At 37.9% G+C, this 26,084-nt stretch overlaps 1 protein-coding gene and 1 long non-coding RNA gene across 14 annotated transcripts in view; one reads left to right on the top strand and one right to left on the bottom strand.

Annotated features, from left to right (window-relative positions):
* Positions 1-20,864, top strand: part of LOC140598666 (uncharacterized) — a 31,707-nt gene extending 10,843 nt beyond the window's left edge. Inside the window, exons 2-4 of the long non-coding RNA XR_012001234.1 lie at positions 17,936-17,998; positions 18,626-18,742; positions 19,987-20,864. This is a non-coding gene — a long non-coding RNA (uncharacterized lncRNA). The remainder of the gene's footprint in view (positions 1-17,935; positions 17,999-18,625; positions 18,743-19,986) is intronic.
* ZNF529 (zinc finger protein 529) overlaps positions 1-26,084 on the bottom strand; it is a 77,468-nt gene that overhangs the window by 9,063 nt on the left and 42,321 nt on the right. For 8 of the 13 annotated variants that reach the window (XM_072754415.1, XM_072754240.1, XM_072754480.1 and 5 more), the window contains 2 exons: positions 1,112-1,206; positions 50-176 (listed from right to left, as the gene is read on the bottom strand). In XM_072754415.1, the coding sequence (XP_072610516.1) occupies positions 50-176; positions 1,112-1,165 (181 nt within the window). In that variant the 5' untranslated portion in view covers positions 1,166-1,206. Of the gene's footprint in view, positions 1-49; positions 177-1,111; positions 1,207-3,615; positions 3,742-26,084 lie in introns of all 13 variants that reach the window. The other 5 variants (XM_026010299.2, XM_072754754.1, XM_026010298.2 and 2 more) reach the window with 1 other exon arrangement.

Below are 26,084 nucleotides of genomic sequence, written 5' to 3'. Positions count from 1 at the left end.
TGATATTCAATAGAGCATATTTTAAATTCTATTAAGCAGATAAATTTACCCAGTGAGACCAAGTTGCTATAGTTCTCCATCATCACATCCCAATATAAGTCCCTCTGAGCTGAATCCAGATACTCCCATTCCTCTTGAGAGAAGTTGATGACCACATCCCTGAATGTCACCAATTCCTGAAACAACAAACCATATATAAGTGAAATTGAAGGAAATATTTTTGAGAAAAAAAAAAACGATTGTATTATGGCAAGTAAACTAAACAGTAACCAAAGTAGGCCATGGGTGGAAGGTTATGGTATGGAAAGTAGGAAATAAGTGCTCTGAAACAGAACTATACTTAATCCATTTGATTCAGAGAAATCTTCTTGAATACTATAGGATTTTTAAATTAGGTAAGCATGTCTGGAAATAAAAGTTTACAAATTTAAAAAAATAGTGTATTCATGCACATTGCACACATACTACATGCCTGTTGCATGAGTTAATAAAGGTGAGTTGAAATATCTTAGAAAATGAGATGTGAACACTACTTTATAATTTCTTGCAGACCCAAGTTTAATACTATGTTAAGTAATTATTTAACATGACCTGATCAGAACTTTTACCTCTAATGACAGACTATTTAATAAGTACTTTTTAGTGGCTATAGAGTAGTCTATTTGGTGAAAAAATACCGGCTTAATTTTATTTAGACATTTACACTAGATAAGGTCTTCTCCAATTCTGAAACTCTACAATCCTCTATTTATCTATGAGAGACCAGTCAAGATTAAATCCAGTCTACTGGAAACTCACATCTCTTCAGGAGAAGTACAGTTTGCCCATATGTAATCAAATGGATATATCTTTTTCTTTATCCAAGAAGTATGGTAAATGCCTGCATCTAGGGATTCCATTTCTACTCTATAGCTGCTATTGACAAAAACCTGAACAAGTAAGACCGCTGAACATCTTCTGGAGAATAGACTGGCACATAGGAGTTTTACTGTTATGCGCAGTTCCAACTCCCACTAGAACGTGAAAACTTGAGAATGTGGGGCAGGCTCTATTTGGTAGGAAGGTTCAGAAAAAGGAAATGGTCACAAAGGAGACAGATCCAGCAACTTACATGGTCCATGCTTAGAACTGTAAAGAATTGGCCAGGGAATTCCATTTCTGCCATGACAGCGTGAGGAACTCTGATGACATGCTCCCCCGTCAAAACTGGTGAAAATTATATATAAAAATATATAGCAAATGAAAAAACATTTGTTCAGGCAAATCGAAAACCTATTGCAAGCTGAGAGATTGCAGTATCTGAACCAAACGCTCCCTGTTCATCCCATCTTAGTGAGACAAATACTCCATTCCATATTGGTACAGTCAAGAACTCAGGCTTCTAGTTAGATGGCTATCTTTCTGGGAGAAGCAATACATCAACATTGGTCATCAGGAAAATGCAGCTAAGGGAGAGAGATTTTCTTCTGTCTAGCAGCCACACACAAAATGCAATATGTACCTTGGGCGTGGCACTGGTGAGAATACTGGGGATGAAATGGATGAAAGTGTTCAAGGAAGGTACATATTTCCAGTTATAAAGTCAGTCAAGGAGGAGATGTTAACGTCCAGGATAGTAATTATACTTAATGATACTGTGTTACATGTTTGAAAGTGGCTAAGATGGTATATCTTAAAAGTTGTCATCAGAAGAAAAAAGGTTCTCAGAATAGGGTGATAGATGTTCACTGAATTGACTTTGGTAATCATTTTGCAGTATATACCTACCTATGTTAAATCATATTGTACACCTAAAACTAATAGGTTATATGCCAATTACATCTCAATAAAGCTAAAAGAAATAAAGAATAATGGTTAAAGCAACTAAAAGGCAAATATATAAGCCAGTAGTATTGTATTTTGTGTTTGCTGTTCCTCCTTTTTTGCAATGTCTTTAAAGACCTCATAAAATGTAATTAGAAACCTATTTAAAGGGCACATAATATATAAAGTTATAATCTGGGACTAACCATATTAGAAAAGAAGATTGGAGCAATTATAGGAGCAAAATATTTCCATACTATAAATAAATAAAATCTTTAAAAATAAATAAAAATTAAAAAAAAAAAAGTTGATCAACAACCTAAGTATAAGACCTAAAAATATAAAACTCCTATAAGAAACTATAGGAATAGGGGATCATGGGTGGCTCAGCGGTTTAGCGCCTGCCTTTGGCCCAGGGCGCGATCCTGGAGTCCTGGGATCGAGTCCCATGTCGGGCTCCTGGCTTGGAGCCTGCTTCTCCCTCTGCCTGTGTCTCTGCCTCTCTCTCTGTGTATGTCTATCATAAATAAGTAAATAAATAAATCTTTAAAAAATAAACTAAATTAAAAAAAAAAAAACTATAGGAATAATCCTCATGACCTAAATTGCTATGCAGTGAAGGTTTGACTCACCAGGTTTGAAATGTTTAAGCCCTGCCCATTCCAAACAGAAGTGTAGGTCCTTAACCAGCTCCTGGTAGATTACCTCTAGTCCCTGGAATATCTGGCATTTAATGATTTTAATCTTTATCTTGCACTGGAAACAAACATAACTGAGTATAACAGCTTTTCTGACTTCTGTGAGTCCTTCTAGCAAATCACTGAACCTGAGAATGGTCTTAGGACCTCCGAATAAAGTTGGCTTTATTTCAAACAGTTCATCATAAATACAGATCTTTAATTCAAATCTACAGGATAAGTGCTAAAAAAATGACCAAATGGTATAATGAATAGTAAATAAAAAGGAATGAAATGGTATACTACAAAAAAAATCAATGGAACAGAGAGGAAGTCATTGATTAGGGATAGAAAGCAAAGAAGATACAGTATAAATAGAAAACAAGTAGAAAAATGGTAGAAGAGCAAGTCCTCAGTTATTACATTAAATGCAAATCGATTAGACTCTTCAACTAAAAGAGATTGAAAGAATGGATAGAAAATATGATACAAATGTACTTAAACTTTTATATCTAAAGATATAAAAAGATAAAATCTTTTTATAAGATAAGAAACCTTTCATATGTTGATAAAGGTCAGCCTATCAAGAAGATAAGACTCGGAAGATATATCCTTAAAGCCCCAAAACAAATGACATGATTGAGGAAAGAAAGGTTGTTTTGTTTTTTAAGATTTATTTATTTATTGGGGCACCTGAATGGCTCAGTTAAGTGTCTGACTCTTGATTTTGGCTCAGGTCATGAAACTGAGCCCTGCCTCAGGCCCCTGCACTCAGATTCCACTTTCACCCCCACCCCCACCCCACCTGTACTTGCATGCATATGTTCTCTCTCTAAAGAAAAAGAATTCCATTTGTAACAGTCCAAAAGAATAAAATATTTAACAAAAATGCAAACTGTGTACTTTAAAAAATACAAAATGTGGGACCCAAGAAATTCAGAAAATGTCCCCCACCCCTGGCCCCTAGATGAGTAACAACTGTGGTCTCTAGCCCAAGTCAATTCCAAGAAAAACCACAGAGCACGCCCTTAATGGAAAGTTCCATATCGGGATGAGGAAATAAGAGCTTGAGAAACCCCCCAACCCTTACTGGAAATCCCCTAGACCAGCCTATAAAAATCCAGCTGTAACCCACCTCCAGGTCCAAGTTCCTGCTCCACTGTGATGGGTATACTTGGACCAAGCTCGAGCTTGCTAAGCTTGAGCACCCTCGTGTGCTTACACTGGTGTCGGCTCCTTGGTGCTTTCTCGGATTCACAATCTTGGGGACAAGACAAAACACTAGTGAAAGAACTTAAGTTGAAAGTTATCCCATGTTTATGAACTGGACTACTAGACTGTAAGATCGCAATATTCCTCAAAACAATCTACATATTAAATGCAACCCCTGTCAGAGTCCCAGCTGGCTTCTTTGTAGAAACTGACATGCTTTTAAATTCATACGAAACTGCAAGAGATTCGGAATAACCAAAAGTCTGGAAAATAAATTATTAAGACTAGCATTTCCCAGTCCAAAAGTTACAAATCTACAATAATCAAACCAATTGAACATTGCCGTATTAGATATATTGATAAACAGAATGGAACTGAACGGAAATTAAATCCACATATCTCTAGTCAGTTGACTTTTTAAAGATTTATTTATTTACTTTTGAGAGAGTGGGGGTAGGGCCAGAGGGACAGGCAGAGCAGGAATCTAAAGCAGACTGCCACCTGAGTGGGGATCCCCATGCCACAGGGCTGGACCGTGAGATCATGACCTGAGTCAAAATCAGGGTCAGATGCCTAACTGACTCAGCTACCCTAGGCACTGCAACTGTTTTTTTTTTTTTTTTTAAGATTTTATCTATTTATTAATGAGAAAGACAGAGGGAGAGAGGCAGAGACCCACACAGAGGAGAAACAGGCTCCGAGCAGGGAGCCCGATGCAGGACTTGATCTGGGAACTCCAGGATCCCGCCCCGACCCAAAGACAGACACCCAACCGCTGAGCCACCCGGGCATCCCACTGCAACTGATTTCTTTCTTTTTTTCTTTTTTAAAGATTTATTTATTTATTCATGAGAAACACACAGAGAGAGGGAGAAGCAGGCTCCATGCAAGGAGCCCGACGTGGGACTCGATCCCGGGCCTCCAGGATCACACCCTGGGCTGCAGGCGGCGCTAAACCGCTGCGCCACCGGGGCTGCCCCTGCAACTGATTTCTGACAAGAGCTGCAAAAACCTTTCAATGGGTAAAGGACAGTCTTTTCAACAAAGAGTGCTAGGAAGGGGCGCCTAGGTGGCTCAGTTGGTGTGTGTCTGCCTTCAGCTCAGGTCATGATCGCAGGGCCCTGGGACTGAGCCCTGAATAGGGCTCCTTGCTCAGGAGGGAGCCTGCTTTCTCCCTCTCCCTCTGCCTGCTGCTCCCCCTGCTTGTCCTGTCAAATAAATAAATAAAATTTTTTAAAAATGAAAAAAAAAATGGTGCTAGGAAAACTGGATATCCACATACAAAAGAATGAAAATAGACCCTTTCCTTACAATATATACAATATATATACATAAATGAACTAAAAATTGATCAACAGGGATGCCTGGGTGGCTCAGCGGTTGAGTGTCCATCTTTGGCTAAGGGTGTGATCCTGGAGTCCTGGGGATGGAGTCCCACATCGGGCTTCCTGCATGGAGCCTGCTTCTCCCTCTGCCTGTGTCTCTGCCTCTGTGTGTGTGTTGTGTGTCTCTCATGAATAAATAAATTTAAATGAAAATTGATGAACAACCTAAGTATAAGACCTAAAAATATAAAATTCATATAAGAAACTATAGGAATAATCATCATGACCTTAAATTCGGCAGTGGGTGCTTAAGACACCAAAGCACAAAAGAAAAAAATGGAAAGATTAAGCTTCATAAAAATTGAAATCTTCTGTGTATCAAAGAAAATTACTGGAAAAACTGAAAAGACAATCTACAGGATAGAAAGTATTTGTAAATGATACACTCGATAAGGGTTTAATAGCCACATTATATAAAGACTCCTACAACTCAAGAACAAAAAAGCTGGCAAAAGATTTCAGTAGACATTTCTCAGAAGATATACAAATGTTATAAGCACATGGAAGAAAATTCTAAAAGTCTTGATCAGGGAGGGAAATAAGTATCAGAACCACAATGAGAAAGTGAAAGCAGCAAGATGTCAGACTTGGAAGCTCCAGGCCCTTCAGAATCAAAGAATAAAACTAAAAACTAAAAATTAAATTCTAGAACTGGCTAAAATAAAATTTTTTTTAAGATTTTATTCATTTATTCATGAGAGACACAGAGAGAGGCAGAGGAAGAAACAGGCTCCCTGCAAGGAGCCCGATGTGGGACTCGATCCCGGGACTCCAGGATCACGCCCTAGGCTGAAGGCAGGAGCCAAACCGCTGAGCCACCCAGGGATCCCTAAAATATTTTCATACAGATTTTAGAAATCTTAGACCTATGGCAACAAGGAAATGCTCAATCAAGTAAAAACCACAGTGAAAACAGTAGGAAATCTTTGTGAGGCTTTTACTTCTCCTTACTCTAGTGCTGGCACAATTTGGAAGAATTGTTCTATTTCATAGTTCCCTCCTTTCGGCTGGAAGAAGTAACACACCTCATTTGTAATATTCCAATTGGTCTTTGGGCTGCTCAATGGACTTTTCTCTCTTTTACCTGAGTTGGAGTTCAGACAGGTAATGATGGCATAGTTCAGATGTTTTGCTGTAAAGGGCCACAGAATTTAGTGGCAGTCACCATGGTTCACAAAATCTGCAGGGGGACTGCAGACCTATGGATGCCTGGGGCAGGAGATTACAGGGCAAAAAACACAATAGAACCTGTAAGGCCCACAGAAGATGGGGTGAGATTTTTTTTTTTTATTAAAAGATTTTATTTATTCATGAGAGGCACAAAGAGGCAGAGACATAGGCAGAAGAAGAAGCAGGCTCCCTCCAGGGAGCGTGATGTGGGACTTGATCTGAGGACTCTGAGATCATGACCTGAGTCAAAGGCAGATGCGTAGCCACTGAGCCATTCAGGTGCCCTGTGGTGAGATTTTTTTTTTTTTAGAAATTAAGACATTATTCTTTTTAAAAATTTGAGAGAGAGTGAGCATGGGCAGGGGAGGAGGAGGCAGACAGACAGAGGGAGAGAGAAACTTTAGCAGACTTTAGCAAAACCTTAGCAGCACAGAGCCAAATGCAGGGCTCAATCCCAGGACCTGGAGATTACCACCTAAACCGAAACCAAATCGGACGCCTAACCAATTGCACCACCCAGGCATCCATAGAAATTAAGCAAGTGGTGTATAAGGAACACCGAGCAAAAAGCACATATGCAGGCACAGGCATAGTATATGCCTAGCAAAAAAAAAACGAAGACCATGTGTTTTCATCCTGGGCTGATTCAAGGCTCAGAACATGCCCTTCAGAAATGAAGGTTTATACCACCAGTCTGCAAAGACTGGGAGAGGTGGCTGTTCTATCAAATTCCCAGTTTTCAACAAAATTCATAAAGAATGCAAAGAAACAGGAAAACATGGTCCAATCAATAGAACAAATCTCCTGAAATAAACATTAGAATCACTAGACAACGAGTCTAAAATGCATGTCTTAAATATGCTCAAAGTACGAAAGGAAAATAGACAAGGAGTAAAGGAAATTAGAAAAAAGGCATGAACAAAATGAGAATATCCCCAAAGAAACAAATTCCAAAACAAGAACCAAAGAAATTCTGGACCTGATAAATTCAGTAACTGAATTTTAAAATTCTATAAAGGGGTTCCAGAGATGACTTTAAAAGGGTGATGAACAAGTCAGCACACTTGAAAACAGCTTGTTGGAAATTATCAAGTCTGAAAAGTGAAAAGAAAAAAATGATTAAAAGCCAATGAAGCATAAGGGACTTATAGGACAACATCAAGCAGATTAATACCTGCAATATGGAAGTCACAAAAGGAAAAAGAAACCATATGATTATTTGAAGAAATAATACCAGTAACTTCCCAGATGTGAGGAACAAGGATTTACAGATCCAAGAAGCTCAATGAACCATAAACCCCAAGAGACCCATACAAAATACATTAACATCAATACGTTGAAAGACAAAGAATGTTAAAAAAAAAAGCAAAAGAAAAAGACACTCATCGTGTATGAGGGATCCTCCATAAGATTATCAAATTTTGCAGTAGAAACTCTGAAGTCTAGAAGGCAGTGGGATGATATATTTAAAATGCTAAAAGAGGAGCACCAGTTGGCTCAATTTGTAGAATATCTTCATCTTGGGGTTGTGAGTTCAAGCTCCACACTGGGCATAGACATTACTTAACAAAAAAAAAAGGGGGGGGCACCTGGGTGGCTCAAGTTTTTTACTCCATCTCAGTTCAGGTCTGGAGCCTACTTAAAAAAAAAAATCAGGGGTGTCTGGGTAGTTCAGTTGAGCATCTGCCTTCCACTTGGGTCATGAACCCAGGGTCCTGGAATCAAGCCTTATCTTGTGTTCCCTGCTCAGTAGGGAGTCTGCTTCTCTCTCTGCCTTTCACCTCACTTGTGCTGTCAAATAAAATATTTTTTTTTAAAGATTTTATTTATTTATGACAGACACAGAGAGAGAGAGGCAGAGACATAGGCAGAGGGAGAAGCAGGCTCCACGTGGGGAACCTGATGTGGGACTTGATCCTGGGTCTCCAGGATCACACCCTAGGCTGAAGGCAGGCGCTAAACCACTGAGCCACCCAGGGACCCCTAAATAAAATCTTTTTAAAAAATTAAAATGCTAAAAGAAACTGTCAACTGAAAATTTTATATGTGGCAAAACTGTTCTTCAAAAACTGAGGGAGAAATTAAGACTTTTCCCAGATAAAGAAAAACTGAGGGAGTTCATTATCACTGGACATTCTGTACAAGAAATGTCAAAGGGAGACTTTCAGGCTGAAATGAAAAGAAGCTAGACATTAACTCAAGCTATATGGAAATATAAAGAAAAACAGCAGAGGAAAGTAGATAATATAAAAGAGATAATATAAAAGCCAGTATATTTGTAATTTTGGTTTCTGACTCTACTTTTTGTTTTCTACAGAATATAAATGATACATGAGTAAAAAAGTTATATATTTACAATATGTACACAATACATAAAAATATAATTTCATGACTTCATTAATCTAAAGTGGAACTGAAAAGGAGTAGAGGTCTTGTATGTGATCAAAGTTGATGTCAATTTAAAATAGATTTTTATTGTATGTTCTTCCCATGGTAACCACAACCAAGATATCTATAAAACATAAAGGAAAATAAGAGGGAGTCAAAAAGTATCACTATGAGTACAGAGATTCACAGTTTAGGAAGGTGAGAAAGTTCTGGAGATATGTGATGATGGTTGCATAACAATGTAAGTGTACTCGGTGCCACTGAATTGTAACCTTAAAAATTATTAATATGATAAACTTACTTAAATATGTTTTGCAGGGTAAAATACTACAGTGAGATACAACTTTATACCTACTAGGATATCTACAAAGAAAAGGTCAGATATAAGTGTTGGGAGGATGTGGATAAATCAGAACCCTCATACACTGTTGATTGGAATTAAAAGTAGTGTGGTCACTTTGGAAAATAGTCTGGCAGTTTTTAAAAATGTTCGAAACAGAGTTACCATATGACAGCAATTCAACTGGTAGGCATAGAGAAAAGAGAAACAAAAATGTACATCTACACAAAAACTTGAACACAATATTCCTCACAGAATTATTCATAATCATCAAAAGGTGGAAAACACCCAGATGTCCTTAATAGCATGAATAGATACATATGGTATATCTGGGGATCCCTGGGTGGCCCAGCAGTTTCGCGCCTGCCTTTGGCCCAGGGCGCAATCCTGAAGTCCAGGATCGAGTCCTGCGGGGCTCCCGGCATGGAGCCTGCTTCTCCCTCTGCCTGTGTCTCTGCCTCTCTCTCTCTCTCTATGTCTATCATAAATAAATAAATCTTAAAAAAAAAATATGGTATATCTGTACAGTCGAATGTTATTTGGCCATGAAAAGGAGGGAAGCACTGATTGATATTTTATAACATGCATGAACCTTGAAAACATTTTAAGTGAAAGACCTCAGACACAAAGACAACATATTAGATGATTCCATTTATATGAAAAGTCTAGAAAAGGAAAACTAGAGACCGAAACGAAATTGGTGTTTTCTGAGGGCTGAGATGTGAAGTAGAAAATACAGGGGTAAGGAGTTTCTTTTTGGGGTGATGAAATGTTCTAATTCTGGTCATGGTGATATGTGCACATATCTGAGTATACTAAAGAATACAGTAGTATACTTTGAATGGGTGAACTGTATGGCATGTCAATTACACATCAATAAAGCGGTTAAAAAAAAAAAAAGGCAGCAGGGGGAAAAAAGTCGATTGGTGGTTCATTGACAGGAAAAGCAGACTCCAAAGAAGCCAGGTCTAGGAGAGATAAAGGAGACTATTAGACTAGATGTGGCTTATAGCCACTAAAATGACTTGAATTGACACCACTTTTTTCTGTCCTTCTGCTTTCAAACACCTCTTGCTGAACTCACACATGAAGTATACTCAACAAGAGGGACAAACATCAGGGAACAGAGCTCTCCAATAATGGATTCAGAGCAGAGAACCATCTGCATTGATAGAGGGAAGAGACAGTAGCAAAAAGGTTTCTAGCCAGTCCACCATTTGGTTGATATAGATTGGATGTGGGATTATGACACTCATACATACCCTAGGGAGATGATCTTCCCCACCCCCCCATCCACCTTCTAGAGCTCATCCACACTAGACCCTCCTGCCTGGCTACCATGGTCAGAAAGTAGAAAATAGAACTAACAAAGCCTACTAGCAAGCCTCTACACTGATACCTGTACTTAGACCTACCCACACAGAGTTTTAGACTCATTGTTGTAAATACTGCTAAAAGAGGTGTGATCAATCTTCAAGCATGATAATGGATTTGTATTTTTTCTTCTTAATTTTATTACTGTGTTTTATATACTTTGAAGCTATATTTTTTTGTCAAAACAAAATATTTTACTCTAAAATTAATCCCTTTATTATTATGAAATATGCTCCTTTATCATTTGTAATACTCTGCTTTACTTTTTTTTTTTTTAAGATTTATTTCTTTATTCATGAGAGACACACAGAGAAAGGCAGAGATCTAGGCAGAGGGAGAAGCAGGCTCTCTGGAGGGAGCCTGATGCCGGGCTGGATCCCAGGACCCTAGGATCAAGACCTGAGCCAAAGGCAGATGCTCAACCACGGCCCCAATACTCTGGTTTCAAATGTACTTTATTTTATTTTATTTTTTTAAAGATTTATCCATTTATTCATTCATGATAGAGAGAGAGAGAGAGAGAGAGAGAGAGGCAGAGACACAGGAGGAGGGAGAAGCAGGATCCATGCCGGGAGCCCAACGCGGAACTCGATCCCGGGACTCCAGGATCGCGCCCTGGGCCAAAAGCAGGCGCCAAACCGCTGAGCCACCCAGGGATCCCCTCAAATGTACTTTAGAGATACCAATATAGCTTTTATCAACTTTCTCATAGTATTAGTGTACTATATCTCTTTCCATTTTTAAAACTTCAATATATCAGGGTCCTTTTATTTAAAATATGTCTCTTATTGTAAACAGCAATGGTTTTTGTTTTTGTTATTTTAATTCCAAGCTCACACTCTCTTTAGTTTGGAGTGTTTAATACTTTTACCTTTAAAGTACTTTTTACAGGATTTAATAATCCTGTTACCCTTTTGGTTTTCTACCTCTCCCATCTGTTCTTAGTACTCTCTTGCTCTTTTCTCAACTTTTTTGGGATTAATCATATTTATTATCCCATTCTACTCCTCTATTAAAATTTCTGTTATACATCCTCATATAATTCTTTTAGTGGTTACTTACACTCAAGCATGTAGTCTCAATCAGAATAAAATTCCTCCAAATAAGTGAAAATTGACGGAGGAGGGAGAGAGTCTTACTGCTTTTGGGTTTTTATTTTTTTAATTTTTAAAAATTTTTTTATTTATTTATGATAGTCACACAGAGAGAGAGAGAGAGAGAGAGGCAGAGACATAGGCAGAGGGAGAAGCAGGCTCCATGCACCGGGAGCCCGACACGGGATTCGATCCCGGGTCTCCAGGATTGAGCCCTGGGCCAAACGCAGGCACTAAACAGCTGAGCCACCCAGGGATCCCCTCTTACTGCTTTTATGTATAAAGACAAATATTCACAAAGCACATATTTCTTTATGTGTACATCTGTGGTTCTGAATTGTCACAGCAGGGTACTCAGGGGAAAAAAAGTCTCAAAATGTTTCCTTTGAAGGACTGTAAGGAAAAAATGTCTAGAAATGTGCTAGAGAAAGAATTAGCAAACTATAGCCCAAAGACCAACAAATCTGGCTGTTTTTGTAAATAGTTTTATCCAAATATAGTGCACATATTCACTTGGACATGATCTATAGCTGTTGAGTGCTACAACTGCAGAGCTAACTAGTTATGATAGAATGTATAATCCATAAAACCTAAAATAGTGAAATATCTACCCATTTACAAATAAAGCTTCTTGACCCTTGCCCTAAGAGTTTATTTGTACTTTTTTTTGTTTTTACTTGTTACAACTGTACAAAATTAAGGTTACTGGTGTTGAATGTGAACTATTTCAACCACTTCTGGTAACTATTTGACAGGATCTATGAAAGCAGTATATACATTTTGACTTAGCACTTCCACTCTTGTATATATGCCCAGTAGAAACAAACATTTGTGTCCATCAAAACACAGAATTATTTTTGCTGCATTTTCCAACACTATCCTAAAACTGTTAACACAAATGTCTATCGAAAGAAATAGGGCAGAGGCGCCTGGCTGGCTCAGTCAGTAGAGCATGTGACTCTTGATCTTGGGGTCACTGATTTCAAGCCCCACATTGGTCATAGAAATTAAAAAAAAAAAAAAAAAGAACAGGGCAAAATAAAATGGAATTTATTCTAATTACAGAACATTACCTAATAATAAAATAGCATAAACAGATAATTCTCATAAATGTGAGATTGAGCAAAAGAATCCAGATAAGAATGTACATTATATATTGGGCAGCCCCGGTGGCGCAGCGATTTAGCGCCTCCTGCAGCCCAGGGTGTGATCCTGGAGACCCGGGATCGAGTCCCACATTGGGCTCCCTGAATGGAGCCTGCTTCTCCCTCTGCCTGTGTCTCTGCCTCTTTCTCTCTGTGCCTCTCAGGAATAAATAAAAATCTTTAAAAAAAAAAAGTACATTATATAAAATAACATTTATATGAACTCTTATATGAATCTACTAATTAAAACTAACCTATCATAATAGTGGTAAGAACAGTAGTTAACTTTGTTGAGGGTAGGGGCAAGTTGGTAATTACTGGAAGGAAACAGAAGAGAACACCCTGCTGTATTAAAAATATGCTTTATCTTATGTATGTGATGGTTAAATGGATATAAATATATAAATGTTAAAAACAAACTAATATCTTTTGCATAGTGTATATTAATTAGGAAAAAATGTAAAACACGTAACGATAAGGTGGCAGAGGTGACTTTTGAATCCATATTCTTTTTTTTTTTTTTTTAAGATTTTATTTGTGAAAGAGCGTGCATATGTGCGAACAGGGCAGAGGGAAAGGGAGAAGCAGCCCCCCCCCCCCGGACCCCCCCCCCCCCCGCCGCTGAGCAGGGAGCCCAACTTATGGCTTGATTCCAGGACCCTGGGATCATGACCTGAGCCAAAGGCAGACACTTAACCGACTGAGCTACCCAGGTGCCACAGAATCCATATTCTTACTAAAAAGCAAGTTGTAACTCTGGTTATTGCTTGTGTAGTTCAGAATTATTTCATTATGGAGTGAAATCTGAGTATAAGTAACTTGCTGGAAAGTTAGAAATGATTTACAACCTACCAAAATACACAGAACCATAAGGGTTATTAAATAAATTCACCTCCATGGATATCTCATGGGTAAAATTAACTTTGTGGGCTTAAAGTACACAAACTGCACTTTCCAAAGAAAGGAATGGCCCTTAACTAGCTCCTGTGAGATAAGCTGGGAGCCCTTAGAATATCCTCCTTTTAAAACCTTTTCAGAGCTATACCAGATAGTTTATGCTAACAATGTGACTTACAGTAAACTGTTTTGTTTGCCAGGGGCCCCCGGGCACAATGAATGTGTCAATCTGACCTCCTGGAGGGGCTTGAAACTGAGTAGCTCAAGTAAACTGCATAGTTGCCCTGTGCCAATGTTTCTGACCCTCACTAAAAACCCTGGACACCAGAAGTCAGGTGACCTTCACATATGTTTTTACTAAGTGCTGCTAGGAGAATTAAGCATTGACTGTGTGACTCAACCAGAAGCTTACATCTAGTTTTTCATGCTATTCACACTATGTGACTTTCCTCCTCGCTGATTAAACTACCATTTTTCCTAATTCTGTAGTCCTGGAACATCGTCAATTTGAGGTTGTTTTGCAGAACTTTGACAAACCATGGCTTTAGTGTAAATTAGTCAAAACCTTACAGCTTTAGGTTTGTCTCCGTAATATCTCTTCTCAACAACTACAAAGGTGCATTGTCTGATTTTTAAAAAATAGTCTTTACCATAACCTACCATAGTTTTAGTCCTATTCATAGTTTATATTTACATGATCAATTATAAACAAGAGATAGAAGCTATGTCTCTTTAATGCTAGTATCTCCACTAGTTACAGGAACAATATTAGCATAATGTAGGCACTTAATAAATATCTGATGTTTGGCTTATATGTAACTTTTAGAAATTCCTAAGAAACAGATATGAAAGCAGATAAAATTCTGCTTTATAATGATCTATATATATTATAAAGTAGTTTATGATAATTCTAAGTATCTCTAAGAGTAGCCAATAGGTTAAAGTATGGTAAGCTATATGTTATCAATATCTGCAGTATTTGACATTGATTCATATTAAATGTTGATGAAAAATATTTTTTGATGAATTAGTGACACAATCAGGTTTTATTTATTTTATTTTTATTTTATTTTATTTTATTTATTATTTTTTGACAATCAGGTTTTAAAAGTGATTGGAGGTTGTATACTGTCATTATAAAGAACATAGGATCCATCATCCAAAATTCAGGTTATTAACTTTACCTTTAGTTGTTACTGTGTAACTTTTTACTACATTACTTAACTGATTTATTTCCTCATCAGTAAAATGGGAAAACAACAGTGACCTACCTCAAAGTTGCTATATGTACCAAATGAAATAAAACATAAAGGACTTTCAGTGGCATATAATAAACACCTAATGACACCAAGTAAAAACCGCCTATTAATTAATGAACTTATAAAGAATAATTAAGGTCCCTTGTTTATTATTTTTTTTAATTTCCTTTGTGCTTCTCCTTTTACTTACAGTAAATTTTGACATTCTTAAGTCTATATTTCCATGTAATGTTACCTCATTTCAGGACCCAATCTTCAGATTTCAGTTCTTCCTCACTAATGATATTTGTCACAAAGATTCTCAAAAAGCAAAGGAAGATATATATTCTTGTCCTCTACATAGATCTGCACACATAAAACTAGCTCAAAGAATTGATCTAATAAGTCACAACTTGAGCATAATAATAAAAGGCTCAGTCTTGTTCCTATGTCCAACACAGGAGTTACGTGCATATTTATTTGTTTCTATTAATCTGTCCTTTCAAATATAATGTGAATAATGATGTGTGTATGATACTTGGATCGCCCAGATCATTCCTATGTTCTATGAAAAAAAAAACACAATCTCTAAAAAATATGAAATTCTGAATAGCAGTCTTAATTCATACTTTGTTCCCTGATAATTGAAATTCCAAGTTTTGAATTCTTAGATGTGTCAAATCACATGGTGACCACTGCCACTATCTAATAACTACATGCCTAGAAGTATGATAAAACTGTAACTTTGTCTCTTCTATGTGGCAAAAAATTAATGTGGATAAAAAATTTATGTGGATAAAAAATTAAGGATCATCTCAATAGATGCAGAAAAAGCATTTGACAAAATTCAACATTGATTTGTTAAAAACTCACAAAGCGGGTACTGAGGGAACACACTTCAACATAATAAATATATGACAAACACATAGCTAAGATCATCATACTTAATGGTGTGAAAGCTTTTCCTTCAAGATCAGGAACAAGATATGATGCCCACACTTGCCACTTTTATTCAGTATTAGAAGACCTAACCAGAGCAATTAGTTACCCAAATCAGAAAGGAAGATGTAAAACTGTCACTATTTGCAGATAACATGAGACTATATATAGAAAACTCTATAAAGACTACACCAAAACAAACAGAAACCACAACCCTCTTAGGTTCAGTTAAGGTGCAGGATACAAAATCAATGGCCATAACTGGTTTCATTTCTATATGCTAATAATGAATGATCAGAAAGGTATTTTTAAAACCCTATTTATAACTGCATCAAAAATAATAAGATACCGGGATCCCTGGGTGGTGCAGCGGTTTGGCGCCTGCCTTTGGCCCAGGGCGCGATCCTGGAGACCCGGGATCGAATCCCACATCGGGCTCCCGGTGCATGGAGCCTGCTTCTCCCTCTGCCTGTGTCTCTGCCTCTGCCTCTCTCTCTCTCTCTCTCTCACTCTCTCTCTCTTTCTGTGACTATCATAAATAAATAAAAAAAATTTTTTTAAATAAAAATTAAAAAAATAATAATAATAAAATACCTAGGGATAAATTTAATCAAACTGGTGAAGGAACTGTACACTGAAAACTATAAGACATTGGTGAAAAGAAATTGAGGGAGACACAGATAAATGGAAAGGTAATCCACAGTCATGGATTAGAAGAATTAATACTGTTAAAATATCTAGACTACCATAAAACATATTCAGTATATCCCTATCAAAATTCTAATGACATTTTTCACAGAAATACAACAAACAATTCTAAAAAAATGTATAGAATCACAAATGACCCTAAAGAGCCAAAGGAATCTTGAGAAACAAAGTTACAGTAATATGATAAAAGAAACAATATATTAACATAAAATACATTAGTCAATGGACTAGAACAAAGAGCCCAGAAAGGAACTCACATACATATGGTCAATTAATTTATGACAAAGGAGCCAAGAATATACACTGGGACAATGACAGTCTCTTCAAGACATGGTGTTGGGAAAACTAAACCACCACATGCAAAGGAATGAAATTGGAATATATTTTATAGTATACACAAAAATCAACTCAAAGTGGATTAAGGAGTTGAATATATGACTTGAAATCATAAAGTTCCTAAAAGAAAACAGAGGGCAAGCTCCTTGACATTGGACCGGGCAATGATTTTTTGGATCTGACACCAAAAGCAAAGCAACAAAAAGAAAAATAAGTGGGATTACAGCAAATGTAAATGCCTCTGCACAGCAAAGGAAACCATCAACAAAATGAAAAGGTAACCTACTGAATGGGAAAAAATATTTGCAAATCATAGATTTGATAAGGGGTTAATATCCAAAATATATAAAGAAGTCTTACAACTTGAGGTGCATGGGTGGCTCAGTTGGTCTTATAGCTCAGGTCATGATCCTAGGTGGCATGGGTGGCTCAGTTGGCCTTCAGCTCAGGTCATGATCCTAGGGTACTGGGATCAAGCCCCAAGTTGGGCACCCTGCTCAGTGGGAGTCTGCTTCTCCCTCTCCTTCTACCACCCCTACCCCGGCTCATTCTTTCTCAAATAAATAAGTAAAATATTTAAAAGAAACAAAACAGAACAGAATTCCTACAACTCAATAGCCAAAAACCAATCTTAATAAAAATGGGTAGTCTGAGACGCCTGGGTGGCTTAGTGGTTGAGCATCTGTCTTTGGCTCAGGACATGATCCTGGGGTCCTAGGATCGAGCCCTGCAGGGAGCCTGCTTCTCCTTCTGTATGTCTCTGCCTCTGTGTGTGTGTGTCTCATGAATAAATAAAATCTTTAAAAAAAAAAAATGGGTAGAGTCTGAATAAACATTTCCCAAAGAAGACATGCAGATTGCCAATAGGTAAACGAATAGTTGCTCAACACCGCTAATCATCAGAGAAATGCAAATCAAAACCATAATGACATATCACTTCACACCTCTTTAGAATGGCTACTATCCAAAAGACAAGAAATAACAAGCATGAGAAGGATGAAGAGAAAAGGAAATCTTTCCTTTTGCACTGCTGGTAGAAATGTAAATTGGGTGTAGCCAGTATGGAAAATAGTGTGGAGGTTCCATAGAACATATCAGTTGTATCTCCAAAACAAAATAAAACCACATACCCAGAGAGAAAAAGTTTAGAAGAAGGTACATGAAATTATAAAAAGTGGCTATTTCTGGATGGCAGAACTATGGCTAATTATTATGTTTGTTCTTTACAGGTTCCTTAAATACTGAATATTTTGCAACAAACATGCATTAATTCATCATCAAAAATATATAAGGTAGCTATTTCCACTTAACAGATACGATACTTGGGAGACGCCTGGGTGGCTCAGCGGTTTAGCGCCTGCATTTGGCCCAGGGTGTGATCCTGGAATCCCGGGATCAAGTCCCACATCGGGCTCCCTGCCTGGAGTCTGCTTCTCCCTCTGCCTATGTCTCTGCCTCTCTCTCTGTGTGTCTCTCAGGAATAAATCTTAAAAAAAAAAAAAAAAAAAAAAAAAGATTTAATAGTTGGAGGCTAGTTTCCTTCTGTTAAGAACCCTGTGAGCAAAAATATCTCTAAAATGCATGGGATCATCAAAGATATCTGTAATTGAAATTACTCCTGTAAACTTGTGAACATCCTTTGCTGTATCTCAACAATGTATTAGGGCACATTCATTATTCACATATCTGAATTAACAAAATTCAGGGAGGTGGCATTTTCAGACTGTTAGATGAACTTTAATCAGTCAACATGGAACTTCCTGGCCAATACTAGGAAATTTACTAATAAACCCCTTCTGCTGCACTCTTTAGAACACAACCTTACATAAGCAATACATTCCTCGCATGGATTCATGAATTGTTCAACAAAACCAGTGAAATCTTCAAGTTTATTTATTTGAATTTCGTTTTTTTAACAGATTTGGTGGCAGCAGTAGAATTCAAAGAGAACTACTGGCATTTGGGGAAAATGAACAAAGTGTGGCAGCCCTTGAACACTTCTAAGTTCACTGTCTTGCCATTTCCAAGGCCTGTTGGTAAGCCCTCTCTTAGTTTGAGCTCTGCTCTTTTTGCATTTGAGCTACCAATCTAATTGGCATTAAAGTCCAGGTTGAACGTCAGGCTGGACTGACAGGAGGCTCTAACAGCATTATTCCTTAGCCCTTGGTTCAATCCTCAATTCCATGTTGGAAACCCTTCCTCAGTTCCAGTCCATAGTCCCCATTCACTACCTTTCTCCATTTCTAATACACAGTCTCCATTAGAGGAGTCTGCTAGTTTAGTCCACACTGGAAATTGCTGGTGGTACACATAGCTTTCTCTTCGCCAGCTCACAGTGACATCTTTTGGCTACTGCTGATATGTTAAGGTGCGGACTTGTTTGTTATGTTCATGTAAATAAAGGCTTAGCTAACAGGATCTTTAAATTCGAAAGAGTTAAGCATTCCACCTTCTGGCACATTTAATTTATATCTAAGATCTATGGTCCTAGAAGGTATAAAAACCTACCTGCCAGTTTTGTGTCCTAAAGAACTTGGCTTGGTAACCATCAGGTTGGGAACCCAAGAATAAGGCTGGACAAACACGTCCATTTGCACCTATGGCTGGGCAGACACGTGGGTCAATTCCATTTGTGGCTAGGGTCCTGTTGAACTGCTGCCAACCCTTATGGGAAATACAATGGCCATGATGGGAACAATGCAATTGTGTAAGATCATTTAAGTGCACCTGAATGCAAGGCTTCCCAAATTAAACAGAATTGGCAAGGAGAAGCCTCCAAAAGGTTTAAAAATACCAAAATAGTGTTATTAAAAGATTCCCTGCAAAAGGCTGCAGGAAAATTAAGTATGTAAGAGGTACCTACAACAAAAGACTGTAAGACTGACATAACTCCTACTGCTCCCCTCTATCCTCCTTTGAGTACTCATTCTCCCAATCCTCTGAAATGTTTATCCACTCTGAAGAATAATAACTGTAAACAAAAGTCTGCCAAGTTAACAGTCTTACAGACACCCCATCTCTATCTTCAAAGGACCCTTCCCAGAATTGACAAAACTGAAGGATTTTCTGGTAAACATCTACATTTTCCTTTAAATGGCCAAGGTAGGTATCTGGTAGGTATCAGAACATGCAGAGTGGATCCTAGAAAAAGCAGAAGCCAGTAAAGGAGGAAAATTCTTATCAGAATCGGTTCTTCTGAATCTCTGCAATGTCCAGAAAATTTCACATCGTGTCTCCCTTTCCAAACCCAAATCCATTGTGTTGATCCCTTGTCTTCCAGGGATAGCTACTGCCTTCTTGTTTACCTAACTGTGTGACTGGCCTGGCTTTCTACCTACCTGGGATGCGCAGGTTGTTGGTTCTTAGTACTGGCTATCTTTGGGAGCAGCCCTGGATTTTGGGAAGGTAATATCCTTTGCATGCTCTTTGGGGACCCTTTTTAGACCCAAGCAGGTTATTCAGTACTGCCAGAAATATTTAAAATTAGAAGTATTTACCCATAAGGAAAGAAGAAAATTGAGAATAATATAGTTGAATTGGTGGATCAACTGATGTCAATTTAAGTTACAGCCCAATTCTTTGAGGAACTGAGAACTATCCTTACAAATCTTTTTGCACAACAGAAGTCAGCTTTAAAGGCTGTTCAAAATTCACCCAATCCGTTACCAATTCCAAAACTTCCCTTGTTTATCTCAAAAGGCTAATAAAGGCTATTGGCCTTAGGAAACCAAAGTCCTTCTTTGAAGCACTTTTATTCTTTCTTTGTCCCTAGAAGTTAAACCTCTTATCATGTCTTTGAAATGTAAACCTGAGATTGAATGAAAGAAAAAGGAAAGAGGCCTTTTAAAAATACAAACTGCTAAAAGGGCTCTTTTACCCAAACTCCTGCACAATCTCTTTAAGGTTTAATTCCAGGGACGAAAACCAATCTTAAAAATCTTCTTCACAAGGGCAGCCCAGGTGGCTCAGCGGTTTAGCGCCACATTCAGCCCAGGTTGTGATCCTGGAGACCAGGGATAGAGTGTCGTCCCCCCCCCCCCCCCGGCCCCGCCCCCCGCCCTGCATGGAGCCTGCTTCTCCCTCTGCCTGTGTCTCTGCCTTTCTCTCTCTCGCTCTGTGTCTCTCATGAATAAATAAATAAATAATCTTAAAAAAAAATATTCTCCATAAGTATTAATAACTATAAGGTCTTCACATCTGTGTCTTTATGTCTTATGTCCATATACAGTTGTAAATGTATATGGATATATAGGAGATATTCTATCTCCAGATAATATCACTAAAATTAATTTGTAAAAGCCCTATTCAATTGAAGCACTTGAAAGTATGTGCCATTCTGTAACTCTCAGAAAGACAGAAACTAACCCAAATGTTTTTCAAGTTTATGTTATCCGGGGAAATAATTCCATATGCAAGCTACTTTAAGATTGATGTCTAATTAAAACAGGCATGCCTTTAGAGTTAGGATTAAATATACAACTTTTGTTTACTAGTTTACTAGCCAAGTAAGTTCATATTATCTCTTACAAAATCTGTCAACAAAAAAGTAATAGCTTGGGGAAGACTTCCAGGGAAAATGGAGAAGTAGGAGGATCCTAATCTCACCTCATCCCATTGATACTAGATAACACATCAGTGCAAATAACCCAGAAAACAACCTTAAGATTGGCAAAACAAACTCCACAGCTTAACCTAGAGAAGAGGTCACACTGAAGAGGGCAGGAAGGGCAGAGAACAGTGGGAAGCTAACACCTGCAGGATGGATGCTCTAGGGAGGGAACAGACTATCAAACTGGGAAGCCTGCACAAGGAAGATGAATCCCCACAACATTTGGCTTTGAAAATCAGAGGGGGCAAATTTTATGAGTTCTTAAAATCAGTAGTACTTAAAGTCTCGAACTTTAAAACTCAGCAAACTCAGGTTTGGCAGAGGCCAGAGGGTGACATGAAGCTAAGTCCCTGCCCTTAAAGAGTCAGCGCAACAGACAGCCCACTAAGATGCAGCCTTTTGAGAAACACCTGGGCAAAACATGAGGGAGAGTAAGTAACTAATCTGAGTACACTGAGGAACTTTTCCAGGAACATGAGCTGGCAGATGCCATTTCCCTCCGCTGGCCCCAGTATTGTGGGAACCTGGGAATTGCAGGCATTCACTACCTAATTTGTTTACATGACATCCTGCCCCCTCCAGCTGGGCCTGTCTCAGTCCCTGTACTGTGGGTCCCCTCCCCAAGAAGAATGGTGCAGACCTTGCCCATACTGCCTATCCTGATCTCCTGTGGAGGATGTGGGCATCTTGGTACAACTGTACCCCTGACCTGAGTCACTTTGCAGAGTGGTCCGGTTGCCCTGGTCTCTACCATGGCTATGAGTCCAACTGTGGAAGGGAACCAGCCCCACTTTATTAAAAGTGCATGCTTCACCCACTACTTTCAAGAGCAAGCAACACAGCTGACTTTCATAATACACGAAAGAGACACAGAGAGGCAAAATGATCAGACAGAAGAATAGGTCCCAAATGAAAGAACAACAACAAAAAAATTATAGCAATAAATCTAAGCAATAATAGATTAGCACTAAATCTAATCTAAATGGAGATAAGTAATATGCCTGACAGAATTTAATGATCATAAAAACTCATTGGACTTGAGAAGAATGCAGAACGTCAATGAGACTCTGAATACAGAGATAAAAAAAGAACCAAACAGAGATGAAAAACCCAATAATTGAAATTAAAAATACACTTGATGGAATAAATAGTAGGCTAGAGGAAGCAGAGAAACAAATTAATGACCTGGAAGACAGAGTAATGGAAAGAAATCAAGCTAAGCAAGAGAGGAAAAAATTATGCAAAATGAGAACAGACAAAGGGAATTCAGCAACTCCACCAAGCGTAATAATATCTGTATTATAGGAATCCGAGAAAAGATAAGGGGGCAGAAGATTTATTGAAGAAACAAAAGCTGAAAACTTCCCTAACCTCAAAACAGAAATCCAGATCCAGGAAGCACAGAGATCCCCCAACAAAATCACCACTAGAAGAGTCACACCAAGACACAAAGTAATTAAAATGGCAACAAATAGTGATAAATAAAAAATTTTAGAAGCAGCAAGAGAAAAGACAGTTATATACAAAGAAAACCCCATAAGGCTATCAGATTTTTCAGCAGAAACAACGCAGGCCAGAAGGGAGTAGCATGATGATATTCAACATGCTAAAAGAGAAAAATCTGCAGCCATGAATACTCTACATAGCAAGGCTATCATTCAAAACTAAAGAAGAGATAAGGAATTTCTCAAACAAAAACAAAAGGAGTTCATGACCGCTAAACCAGCCTTGCAAGAAATATTAAAGAAAATCTCTGAAAGGAAAGACTATAAGTGAGAATAGGAAAATCAGGAAGCAGAAAAGCAATAAAAATGTATCTATAAAAATCAGTCAAGGGATTCATAAAATAAAAGAATGTAAAACATTATATATATATAAAATGTGGGGAATAATGAAAGAGGAGTAAACAATGAATTCAAGCCTAAGTGATCATCTACTTTATGTAGACTGCTCTCTGCAAATGTTATATATAAACCAAATGATAACCACAAATCAAAAACCAGTAACAAATACACCAGGAATAAAGAGAAAGGAATCCAAGTATATCACTAAAGCCAGCAAAGCACAAAGAGAGTTAGAGAAGGATCAAGAAAAACTACAAAAACAACCACAAAACAAGTAACAAAGTAACAATAAATAAATACATACCTATCAGTAATTACTTTGAATGTAAAAGGAGTAAATACTCCAATCAAAAGACATAGGGTGATGGAATGGATAAAAAAAACAAGACCCATCTATATGCTGCCTACAAGAGACTCATTTCAAACCTAAAATCACCTGCAGATTCAAAGTGAGGGGATGGAGAAATATTTATCATGCAAATCGATGTCAACAAAAAGCTGAGGTACAAATACTTGTATCAGAGAAAACAGACTTTAAAACAAAGACTGTAGCAAGAGACAAAGAAAGACACTGTATTATAATAAAGGGAACCATCCAACAAGAGGATATAACAATTGTAAATATTTATGCACCCAACATATGCGCACCCAAATTCCCTGAAAGGTTAAAGACAAACATAAAGGAACTTGGACTTATACACTAGATACTGGATGGTTTTAACAAATGTATTCAGAACATTCCATTCAATTGGCCACAGAACATTCCCCAAAGAAGATCACATATCAGGACACAAAACATGTCTCAACAAATTCAAGACCCCAGAATCATAACCTTGAAACAAAGGTGGGCACTTAATCAAATGAGCCACCCAGGCACCCCTAGGTTAAGAAGTTCTATCCTAGGACATTAGCAAATCTGATGGGTTTTTTTTATATATTTTTTTTTATTGGAGTTCAATTTGCCAACATATAGTATAACACCCAGTGAGCAAATCTGATTTTCAAAGATTCCTTTTAAATGCTCATGAAAACTAATTTTATATTTTCATTGTTTTTGATTCATAGAAAATTTATGGTGAATACTTAGAATCTTCATATAACAACAGTTTTGTTACTTGAGGACTTGTGGGTTTGTTTTTTGTTTTAAGATTTTATTTATTTATTCATGAGAGAGACACAGAGAGAGGCAGAAACCTAGGCAGAAGGAGAAGCAGGCTCCCCTACCATGGGGAGCCCAATGCAGGACTCAATCCCAGAACCCTGGGATTATCACTTGAGCTGAAGGCAGACGCTCAACCACTGAGCACCCAGGTTCCCCTTTTTCTTGAGGTCTTGTTAAGTGCAAGGGTGTTATTAAGTGCTCTAGAGTTGCACCCAGATTAATGTATCCAATCCTTATACAAACTGTAGGCATTAATATGATCACTATCTACAGTTTACAACATAAAATTGTAGAACAAAGATTAATAACTATTCACATCCTTGAAATGTGACCAGAGTGAACGAGGAACTGAAATTATTTTAACTTCTAATTTAAATAAAAAAGCAACATAAAATGTTTTTCAATTAAACACAACTTTAGGGCAGCCCAGGTGGCTCAGCAGTTTGGCGCTGCTTTTGGCCCAGGGCGTGATCCTGGAAACCCGGGATCGAGTCCCACGTCAGGCTCCCTGCATGGAGCGTTTCTCCCTCTGCCTGTCTCTGTGTCTCTCGTGAATAAAATAAATAAAAATCGTTTAAAAACAAACAAACAAACAAACAAATACACAACTTTAGGGACGCCTGAGTGGCTCAGCAGTTGAGCCCCTGCCTGGAGACCCTGGATGGATTTCCGCATCGGGCTCCCTGCATGGAGCCTGCTTCTCTTTCGGCCTATGTCTCTGCCTCTCTCTCTGTGTCTCTCATGAATGAATAAATAAAATCTTAAAAAAAAAAAAAAACTTTATTGTTTGGGTATATTTCACCATAACCACTGAAATTTAGCATCCAAACTGAGAAGTGCTGTAACAGTAAAATATGTATCAAATTTTGAAAACTTAGTATGAAGATAGGAATGTAAAATATTTCAACTTATTTATATTATTAGATGTTGAAATGATATTTTAGATGTACTGGTTAAGATAAATTGTATTTATACAACTGAATTTCAACTGTTTAACTTTCTAAAATGTATGCAGCGATCCCTGGGGGGCACAGCGGTTTGGCGCCTGCCTTTGGCCCAGGGCGCGATCCTGGAGACCCGGGATCGAATCCCACGTCGTCGGGCTCCCAGTGCATGGAGCCTGCTTCTCCCTCTGCCTGTGTCTCTGCCTCTCTCTCTCTCTCTCTCTCTCTCTCTGTGACTATCATAAATAATAAAATAAAATAAAATAAAATGTATGCAAAAGAAATTTTTAAATTACACAAGTGGCTCGCACTGCATTTCCATCAGAGGGTACTGCTTTAGACTCAAATACCATATCATGCTGCCTCTCATGGTCTGTACCACTGTGTGGTCTGAAAGAGTCACACTGCCAGATCTCAAGACAGTTATCACTGCTCAAATTTCCTCATGGACTCTCAGGAAAAACAACCTGCCCTTGTTCACACAGACCTCTCTTCACAAAACTCCAACCATATTCCTACTTCTAAAATGTCTTACTGACTGAAATCAATGGAACCATTTCCTGCCTTGCTTTGATTGAAAATCAAGTGTTTGAATAAAAAATCAAAGGTATCTGGTGTTTTAGTCTACCTAACCACCAGTCTCTTCCTTGACAAAACACATTCTAACATAAGTCCTTAGTTTATTCTTGAAGAGTTCAACTAGTTCTATTTCTGTACCAGACTTTGGAAAGAAAAGAGAACATGGGGAAGCTGAATAATTACCAATAAGTATGTGAATATTAATTGGGAAGAAAAAGGGTATTTGGAAAGGCACTGGAA

This window comes from Vulpes vulpes, chromosome 1, assembly GCF_048418805.1.
Source record: "Vulpes vulpes isolate BD-2025 chromosome 1, VulVul3, whole genome shotgun sequence".
NCBI lineage: Eukaryota > Metazoa > Chordata > Mammalia > Carnivora > Canidae > Vulpes > Vulpes vulpes.
The sequence above is the reverse complement of the archived record's forward strand: the minus strand, read 5'-3'. Positions and strand labels throughout refer to the sequence as shown.